At 33.8% G+C, this 10671-nt stretch overlaps 1 protein-coding gene across 1 annotated transcript; it reads left to right on the forward strand.

Annotated features, from left to right (window-relative positions):
* Window positions 1-2523: 2523 nt before the first annotated feature.
* LOC127125662 (purple acid phosphatase 22) lies at window positions 2524-5470 on the forward strand. Its single transcript, XM_051054453.1, has 4 exons — window positions 2524-3335; window positions 4209-4777; window positions 4862-4950; window positions 5043-5470. Exons 1-4 carry the CDS (start codon window positions 2804-2806, stop codon window positions 5260-5262), a joined length of 1410 nt encoding a protein of 469 aa, XP_050910410.1. The 5' UTR covers window positions 2524-2803; the 3' UTR covers window positions 5263-5470.
* Window positions 5471-10671: the final 5201 nt, after the last annotated feature.

Genomic DNA, 10671 nt, shown 5'->3' on the forward strand with positions numbered 1-10671 from the left:
AATGCACAAAATGAGCACTGTACATTTTCTGGATGTGCTTTTTTGCTCCAAACATGGGGGTGGTGGAGATTGCCGAGGCTAGCCCCAGAAAATCCTAATGACTACTCCTTCCCCTACGCAACTAGGTAAATTTATGAACTTATTTCATTTTGTATATTTATTCTATAAATATTTGTAACTAATATTATTTATCTTTTTTTGTTTAGGTTCATTACAACCGGACTGGATTACAGTCTTACCCCCAAAAATAAAATTATATTTTATCGTCAACTGTTGGATCGTCTCCGAGCACAGGATGTATTACCACTAAATCACTCAGCTTCTAACTGATTTATTAATATCATGCATTCTCGATAAATAACATATTTACTTTTTTCTTTGCAGTTTATTTGGAGGCCATATTTGGGATTGGAACATCAACCCAACCCCGAAGATGCAGCTGTTTGGACAGCAAAAACGGCCATAATGCGGTTCACCACTGTGGAGATGCACCAAAGTGACCGTGTCAAGCTTCAATTCGGAATGCATCAAGAAATCCCAGGCCCCCCAATGTCTATGGAACCTTGGCATCTAAAAAAAGTCAGCCACCAGTGGTATGCCCAAAATTGGAAGGAATTTGCTAAGGACTTTCGTAAAATGTGGAAAGACCGTGCCCACTATGTTCTACAATTTCCGGTGGCGCCCAACGAAATGAAGCCGACAAGGGAATATGTGGATTGGTATAGAGCAAATACCAATCCAGAAATGATTGTGTCTGACCCGTTCTATTTGGACGATCCCCGGATGCAACAACCATATTTCCAACAACAACAACCACCACAGTATTCCCAACAACAACAACCACCACAGTATTCCCAACAACAACAACCACCACCTTATTACCAACAACAACCACCACAACCATTTTACCAACAACAACCACCACCACCTTATTACCAACAACAACCACCACCACCATATTACCAACAACAACCACCACAACACATGTCCACCCCCCAACCAAATCAACAATACATACCACAAACTCAATCCCAATACCATGAAGACTACCAACAACAAACTCAACATTCCCACCACCATCAACAGTCCCAACACCTACCACAATATCAATCCCCCTACTTCCACCAATCCCAACACTTCCAACACGACAATTTCCCAAGCTCTTTCAGTCCTCCACCTAGCCCCGACACGGGTATACAAGAGGACTACCAACAGGACTACTACACACCACAACAAACATTGCACTTTGGCCAACCCGATTCAACCCTAAACTACCAAAGACCACAATTCGAGGGCGCACCCAGCAGTAGTCAGTTTGTCCCACCGAGACAAAGCTTCGAGGGCGCAGAGGGGACCCGTCTTTCCTACAGCACTGAAGGGACTTCGACCCAACCACAACGGCAAGCGGCAAGGGGGCGCGTTAGGGCAAGGGGTGGTAATAGGGAAGCACCACCACCACGTGAACCGTCTAGGCGAGTAACTAGACCTCCCCCGTGCGGATCGTACCAGGGACCGCATCATATGTGATTAATCATATCTTTGTAATATTTGTCTTGTCTATTATTTAAATAAAAATATTTTCTGTTTATTATCTTTATATCTTTATCTTTATCTTTAAAAATATTGTCTATCATATCTTTATACGTATATAAATTAATCTTTTTTCCAAAAATTTACAAATAATATTAATTACTTATAAATTATATTAATATATATATATAAATTATATATATATATATATATATATATATATATATATATATTGTAAAAAAATTTATTTATATATATGTCTTAACATAAATTAATATAATTAATAAAAAATATAAATTTATAAATAAAAAAAAATTAAAAAAACAAAAAAAATAACATTTAAAAAAAAAAATAAAATAAAATAGGAATGGGCATAGGCGCCACTCCTAGTGGCGACTTGCCCTACCCATTAAGGGTAGGCGCCAACTAGGGTGGCGCCTAAGTGTAAAAAATGGCCAAAATTGGCCATTTGTGTAATTATTTTGAAAAATTGTATATTTTTGAAATTTTTTTTAAATTTTTGGATATTTTAAAAAAAAATTCTATAAATTCATCAAATTACGGTGAAATTCTTAAATGAGAATTGACGAATTTTCAACAATAATTTTTATTAAAAATAAAATAAAATATATAATAAATTAAAAAATATTCTTTATATTAATAACATGCGTAGATTTTTGCCCTTTTTTTTATAAATTGTTTCTTAATAAATAGCACTATTTTATTTTAAATTTAAATTCAATTAACATTTTGAAGTAGTAGTACTAACTTAAGAACATTGTGTTTCAACTCAATTTTGTTTGTGGAAGTTTTCCTCTCCACGTTGTCTGACACAAAGTTTTTGATAGGCCAACTTGATTCCATGCTCATAAATGAGGATGTCAGCATTGTACTGCAATCATAAATAAAAGCAATAATGAGAGTACCGACATTGTAATTTGTAAGCAAGCATATGCTTACAACTCCATAAAAATGCTCAAATAAAAATTGCCAAAAACTCAATTAAACAATTTATTACTGCATAAAAACATATACAACAAAACTTAAGTAACAAAAAGTTCCCTAAAATAAAACAAGAATACCGACATTGTAGTTTGTAAGCAAATGCAAAGACGTGTCTAACAAAATGCCTAAAATCAGCAAAAGCCAAGAGAAAAAGAGATCTAAAAAGCAATAACACAACGTGTGGTTGGTTGTTTGTTGCTTTAAGATAATACATAAATTTTCACAAAAATCTTCATCAAAACTTCTAAACCATTTCAACACAAAGCAAATGTATTATTCCATCTCATATTCTCTCCCTTCCTCCTCCATTTCAGCAACTCAAATCTCAAAACTCCATACAAACAACTTCATGGCAAAATGCACCAACTCTTTACTCACTTTCCCAATCCTCTTCCTCTTCCTTTCATTCCCACAACCTTTGTTGTCTCAAGAGAACAATTTTGTTCGACAGCCAGCTAGTCAACTCATCATCACACCCCATCAACGCTCCAACTCAGAACCCCAACAGGTGCATATTTCGTTGGTGGGGAAAGACAAGATGAGAGTGTCGTGGATAACAGAAGACAAGGAAGCAAAAACTGTGGTGGAGTATGGGAAAAATCCAGGGGAGTATAGTGAAAAAACAGTTGGAGACAAAACCTCGTACCAATATTTTTTCTACAAGTCTGGTAAAATTCATAACGCTGTGATTGGGCCATTGGAACCAAACACAAGTTATTTTTACAGGTGTGGAGGTTTGGGTCCTGAGTTTTCTTTCAAGACACCACCGTCCAAGTTTCCTATTGAATTTGTCATTGTTGGTAAGTTATGTTTGGTTTCTTTTAATACTTGACAGAGTCGTATGATTAATTGTTTTACTTTTAGGAGTTATGTTATGGTTTGTTACTTAGGATAAGTGCTTCTTCAAGCCAACGCAATCTTGAAAGTGGCTTAGGATAAGTTCTTAATAATTGAAGGGTGCGTAAAGTGTACACGACTTTAGATAGTTACATAACTTTCCAACCAAAAAAAACCAACTTTTTCGGTTCGGGAGTTTTGTTCAAATTCGTTTTAATCGGGTTTAATTTTGAGTTTGAGTTTTTATTGATTATAAAACATGAGTCGCGTAATTGAAACACTAGTGAAACTGCCATCAAATCCACCCATTTATTTTATTATATATATTATTATTTAATTATTATAATTTAGAATATTAAATGTGTGATTAATTTTTTTATATTTTAATTTATATTTATTATTTAAAACGTATGTATAAATTTTTTTAGATCTTTTTATTTTATTATTTGTAATGTAATTAGAAAAAATAAATACTTTTATTAAAGAAATTAATTTTTTTAAATGGATATTGGCGGGACAAAGATATCTGAATCCAACCTGAATCCGTTTGAGAAAGACTTGGGTTTTAATTCTTCATCTAGATTGAGTTTGGGACAGGAAACCGAGATTATTTGAGGATTAGAGTTTGAGTTTGAAGGAGGTAAAAAATTATCACCGATCCACTCCGTTGTCGTATTTACCGGTAATTATTAGTTGATTCAATGATATTTGATCATGCAAAATTGAATACCTATGAAAAAAAATACACTTTTTGACTTTTTGTGCTAAACTTAAAATAATCAATTGGGAATATTTAATTTTAGAAAAATATAATTTACATATTATGCTATTTGTAGGAGACTTGGGACAAACTGAATGGACAGCATCAACCCTAAAACATGTCGACAAAAACGACTACGATGTTTTCTTGTTACCAGGAGATTTGTCCTATGCAGATTCACAACAACCATTATGGGATTCTTTTGGTCGTTTAGTAGAACCATATGCTAGCAAAAGACCATGGATGGTAACCGAAGGAAACCACGAAATCGAAATCTTTCCATTTATATACCCAAAAGGCTTTGAAGCTTACAACACACGTTGGCCAATGCCATTTCAAGAGAGTGGTTCCAACTCAAATCTCTACTACTCTTTTGATGTTGCTGGGGTTCATATCATTATGTTAGGTTCATATGCCGATTTTAACGTTGATTCGGAACAGTATGAATGGCTTAAATTAGACCTTGCTAAGATCAATAGAGCGAAAACACCTTGGGTTATTACATTGGTGCATGCTCCTTGGTATAATACTAATGAGGCACATCAAGGTGAAGGTGAATCCATGAGAGAAGCCATGGAAGAGTTGCTTTATAATGCTCGTGTCGATTTGGTTTTCGCTGGACATGTTCATGCATACGAACGCTTCGTAAGTCTTCATGTCTTTGATTGGTGTTTTCGTAAATTTTAGTCATTTTGACATATGATTTATTTTGATTGATTTCATTTGCAGACTCGAATTTATGATAACAAGGCTGATTCGTGCGGTCCAATGTACGTGACAATCGGGGACGGAGGAAACCGCGAGGGACTTGCATTGAAGTAAGATAATGTGATCTTTAAGTTTAAACTTTTATTCAGCTGTATTAATGTTTTCTTTACCAACATACCTCTATATTGTTTGTTAATAACAGGTTTAAGAGTCCTCCAAGTCCGCTTTCGTTGTTCCGAGAACCCAGCTTTGGTCATGGAAGGTTGCGAATAGTAAATGAAACTCATGCAGATTGGTCATGGCATCGAAACAACGATAGGGATGCAGTTGTAGCTGATAGAATCTGGATCGAGAACTTAAGCAAGGTGAAAGCTTGCTCAGAAATACCAAGTTCCCAACAAGTTGTTAATGAAGAGCTGTAAATTACAATTTTGAACAATATTTGTTGACACATAATTTGAAGTACGTTTAATTGGATTGTAGTTATTTCCTCTACTTCTTGGATGCTATCTTGAGTTAGGAGGAGAAGTGAAAAATGGCATACCAGATATTAGTACTTTAGTTTTAATCCATTCCATTAGTGAAAAATATAAGCACAATGATGAATTGCATTCAATGATGATAGATTAATCATACAAGGTGTTCTACACTATTATATACTATCTCACAAACTAACTAACTTCTATTGTTAATAACCAACCATAAAATTAGTTATGACTTCTACCAACCAACTTAACTAACTTTTAGTTATATCCTATAATTAAATTAACTAACAACATGCTCCTTGAATTCAATCATATAACATCAATTTGATAACAAACAAACCTAATACATTCCTTAAAACTAAAAAATTCCGATCTTTAGTCATTTGGTTAACACATTTGCAACTTGCGCAATAGTAGGGAAATGAGCAACCTCTAACTTTCCTTGATTGATCTGATCTCTCAAGAAATAGAACCTTGTTTCAATGGGTTATTTGCTAGGTTTATAAATGACTTGTTATCAATTTGTCGTTTGATTGGCTCCTAGACTTTATCTTCAAGGTCTTTAAGATCGGTTATATCCATATTGTCTGACATGCATCATAGGACCCATCTACATACTCTTAATCTCATGATGAAAAAGCTACTTTCGTGAAAGTATCCAATTGATCATCCGATTCTATTATGAGAAACAAACAAAGTTATAGAAAATAGATAAAAGAGACAACATCTACTTTCGTCAGCGTATTGTCCTATCTAAGATAAAGATTTTCGTTTGCTTTCGCTAGTTCGAATTATTCATCAGAGAGAAATCTATGCACAACTATAAAATTGAGACTTTCTCAACTGTGTCCGGGACACTTTAGTTGTCTCATACTCAGTTGTCTAGAAATCCTATATCGGATACCAAAACATACCCTTTAAGTGTATGGTCGGTACTTGAGTTACCTCTACTTTCGTAAACGGTATGTCTTTTAGAAAACTCGGACTCTAAAATAACGTATATATCAAATTTCTCATAATTGAATATTGGTGGATTCAAATAGGATATCTTACGAGACAAGTCTTATGACCCTTAGTCCCTAATTGACTTCTCACTAATATTTGATGATAAAACAAATAATACATGCATCTTAATTTCATACATGATTCAAAAGAAAATAGTAATGCCAACAATAAGATTAAGATAAAACATGGACTAAAGATAAAAATACTTGACTAAAGAAAAATCTCCAAATAAACTTGAGTTATACATCTCTTGAAACGAGAATAAAATTTGCACAAGGAAATAAACTTGCTGAAAGCAAATTTGCAAATGAAAACTAGAGCATTAAAGATAATGCAAGGCGAGGTTCTCCAATGGAACATATGCTATTTATACATAATTTTTGATAATCAGTCATCCAAAATACACATAAGTATTCTTAATGACCATTGAGTTATGTATTGGAACAGTCTGGAACCCCAAAATGTTAGAAAACGTTACAGAAAGTTAAAAGTTTGCACAAAATAGGGTCGGACATGGGTGTCCAATTCTGCAGGGGGGAGGGGTAAAGGTTAACACGACCAATGCAAGGTTGCAGGACCCAACCGTGTTGTCCTTTGGTCTTGTTTATTGGAAATGGTTCTGGGCCAACTGGCTCAAGCAAGGCTGCACGACCTAATTGTGTTGGCTGTAGGAATTTGTACTAGTGGACTCCCTTTTCGCGCATTATTCAATCCTTTTCACTTTGAATTGGCCCTAAACATTATTTATTACCTGAAAACACAAATAACACACCAAGTTGTATAAATGAAGACAAAAATGGGAAATCACACAATAAAAACGGAATGAAAATAAGATAAAAACACAATGTAAACACCACATATCAAACACCCCCAAACTTAAATTGTTGTTTGTCCTCAAGCAACTTACTCGCATAGAAAGAATTTGCACAAGCATATCATCATGTGAAAACTTACGAAAATGAGAATATCAATGTTCATACGTGAATCCTTGGTCCAATCGGTTAAAGACCAATTCTCCTCATACTAGTCTGACTTAAAATCTATTATATGAACACATATCGCACAAAATACAAACTAAATTATCCCTTCTTTGATGTCAATTTAACTATGACCTTGTACTTAAGCCTCGTTACCTAATTTTCTCTCTCTTTCATTCGAAACGGTCAGATTAACGCAATGTAGTAAATATAATCATCGCATACATATAAATTTAACTGAGAGTTTATTTTATTTATTCATTTAATTACAACGCATAAGCGAACTAGTGTTTGGGAATGGTGGTTTTTTAAGGAAATCCCAACTTACTCTGACTAGCTACTTTTTATTCACAAATAACTTCACACATTTTTTTTCTTTAGCTTGGGGATCAACCACCGTTGGGTAGAATAATCGGGTGAGGGTTACCCAACTTAGAGGGTGCAGTTGCCTTTTACTAACAATTTTTTCACTTTTTAAATTTTTTTCTTTTTTAGTTTTTTTTCTAATTAACTATATACAATACACTAATCAATATTATGCCAGACTATTTTAATAAACTACTCGAGGGATACTTCTCAAAATTTTAAGACTATGGTACAAAACGAGTTAAACTAATATCTCATTCGGGAGACCTACAATGTTCAAATAATACCTAAGTCATCAAATTTTTCGGGGGCGCTAAGACTTAACCTTTCTTCCCTAAGATTATATATACTTTTTCGATAAAATCAAGATCAAAAGTTTTATTAAAAAAATTGACACAGTTTAATTTTGGGAGAATCTAGCAAAGGTGTACACGTCAAACACAAGGACAACAAACTAAACAAAATGTAATAAAAATGAAAAATAAAAGGGATATACCCCCCCCCCCCCCCCTCAAAAAAAAACTTGAACTGGACATTATCATTAATGATCTGATAAAAGTAAAAGAGGGTGCAAAAAAACTCACATAAACCTCATTGCGGAGGTGGAAAGTGCAACATTAGTTGTTGCATAATTTGATGAACATCATCAATCAGAGTGTCTTATCTTTGTTTCTCGACCCCTTATCTCAAGTGTTCCTCTTAGATGCTTTGTACCTTGGCCTACATCCACTCCCACTTATCCTAATATACATTAGATGTTCCAGCTTCATTATAGATAGATGGGGGAGGTGTGTAGTAAACTCTTCTTCTTTGTGTGTAATTGCATCATCATGATCAAAATCGGGAAATCCATCATCCTTTGATTCTTCGTCATCTGCGGTATCCCAGATATAAATCTAGTTACTCCAAATATCGACCTTATTCTTCCTATGGTTAAGCAAGTAAAACATTAGTCCCCCATTTACCAGCAAACCATATGAATCCCCTGGGTGATAAATCATTCCCATACTCACCTTCTTGAGAGATACGTTGTCATAATCAAATGGGGGAGAATTTGGATCTATGCGCTTGTAGATATAGGCAATAAGTGATCAAAGATAGTAAAGTTTATGGATAGCAAACATGTAAGTTAACTAGTATCTGCTTAATTTTGATGATGACAACACTTGAAGTTAAGGAACTGCTCAAGATAGCTCAAGCTCAAGCGATCAAAGGCGCACAACATGGTTGATCATTTTATCCTCCCGAATTAAGTTATGCTTTTGAAGACCAATACACTTGTTTAAAGTCAATGTTGTAGTCCAACAATTTTCAAGTGAAGACTTATATTTCAAGGATCATCGATTGTTCAACCTTTCAAACTCTTATATGATGGTAATTAACATGGGGATATATCAAGACTCATCAAGAAGACTCAAGGTTCTTGTGTGATGTTAAATTCAAAGATAATGATACTAAGATTTGAAACTTTAGAGTTGTGAAAGAGAAGAAGTGTTAAAGCTTGCTTGGTTGTGTCCTTCTGAGTGACTAGTTTCTTGTAAAGATACAAGGGCATTTCTCTAAAAATTATGGCTAAATCACACCCACACAACAAAAACATTTATAAGTCTCTCATTATTTTATTTAAACAACTAGAAAATTATTTTTGAGGCCTAGCCAGTTGATTAGGGGAGTATTTAGTTGATTATGAGACTTTTCTAAATGTCTAATCGATTAGATATTTTGTCAAATCGATTAGATGATATTTGGTTGAGTCTATAATCTATTGGTACAATCTCTTAATGATTGGTAACAACTATATGTCAAAGCCATGTATTTGTGGCCTTAACAATTAATTATTTAGGTTTCCTAATTGATTATCATATTCTATTAGAGCATTCATTTGGCTCATGGATTATTTCCAATTTTACACCACATATTGACCTATAAATAGAGAGCTTATCTATCACTTTTTTATATCCAGAAAACGTGAAAAATCTCACTTTTCATTTCTCTCATCACCTCTCTAAATCTCTTATATTTTCTCACATATTTTAGCCATAATATTTAGAGAGTGTTTTTGAGTCTAAGTGAGGATATTTGTTATGGGTGAGGGCAAATTTGTAAATTTACCAAGAGAGGATTTTTCTCTAGTGTAAATAATTGTTCCATACAAAATTGTTATTTTGGTTGCGAGTTAAACATGTTAAAAGCTCTTGTATTTTTGGAGGATTGTCTTAGAAAGTCTTTGTTTGGTTCATGAGTTTCTCCATTGAAGAAAAAACTCTCTTTTGATTTGTAAAGATCAGTCAGTGAAAATCTCCATAACAATTCTTGAGCTCAAGTCAGTTAAAAGTATTATCGGTTCGAAATCAAACCGATTAAAATCTCTCTTGATTTTTGAGTTCAATAGGTTCAAGATCATCCTGATAAAAATCTCAATTCAGTTTGTGGTCAATCTGTGTAAAACCTCGATTCAATTCAGAAGATATCCAACTCAAAACTCCAGTTTGATTCGAGATTAGTCTGTACAAAATATCTATTTGGTTTGGAGACTAACCGCTCTAAACCTTATTTGTTTTTTTTCAGAAGTTGTTTGAAAACTTCATTTCCTTGTATAAGGAGGTTCGTGGGCATAACCTTTTAAAAGTTTTAAAGACTATTGGATACTCTAAATAATAAATCTTGGGGACATGATTATGTCTTCTTGGTTGAACTTGTATAATTCTCTAGTGTTATTTCTCTTTCCTTATCGCTTTTAATTTCCAGTAATTTTTGTTACTTTGGTTTTTCCGTTGCGTATTTACTCAAAATATTTTCAAACTCTAAGTTCTCAAATGATTTATTTTAAACCAAATTTTTCAAACCTCTACATTCCTGTTGAAAGTTATAGTGGTAATTCAAGTGTTGGAACTAATTAACACGAGAGTGTAACCGATTACAGCAAAGCCATAACCACCTCTGAAGTAGCAGAAAAGTAAAGTTTTCAAAGGAGTAACCGATTACCACTGAATGAAAT

This window comes from Lathyrus oleraceus, chromosome 3, assembly GCF_024323335.1.
Source record: "Lathyrus oleraceus cultivar Zhongwan6 chromosome 3, CAAS_Psat_ZW6_1.0, whole genome shotgun sequence".
NCBI lineage: Eukaryota > Viridiplantae > Streptophyta > Magnoliopsida > Fabales > Fabaceae > Lathyrus > Lathyrus oleraceus.

Excerpts from the sequence above, each read along its gene's own strand:
- LOC127125662 (XM_051054453.1), top strand. The coding sequence starts at position 2,804 with ATGTATTATTCCATCTCATATTCTCTCCCTTCCTCCTCCATTTCAGCA. Across the intron at positions 4,778-4,861 it reads TTCATGCATACGAACGCTTC|ACTCGAATTTATGATAACAA; the intron begins GTAAGTCTTCAT and ends TTTCATTTGCAG. Across the intron at positions 4,951-5,042 it reads CGCGAGGGACTTGCATTGAA|GTTTAAGAGTCCTCCAAGTC; the intron begins GTAAGATAATGT and ends TGTTAATAACAG.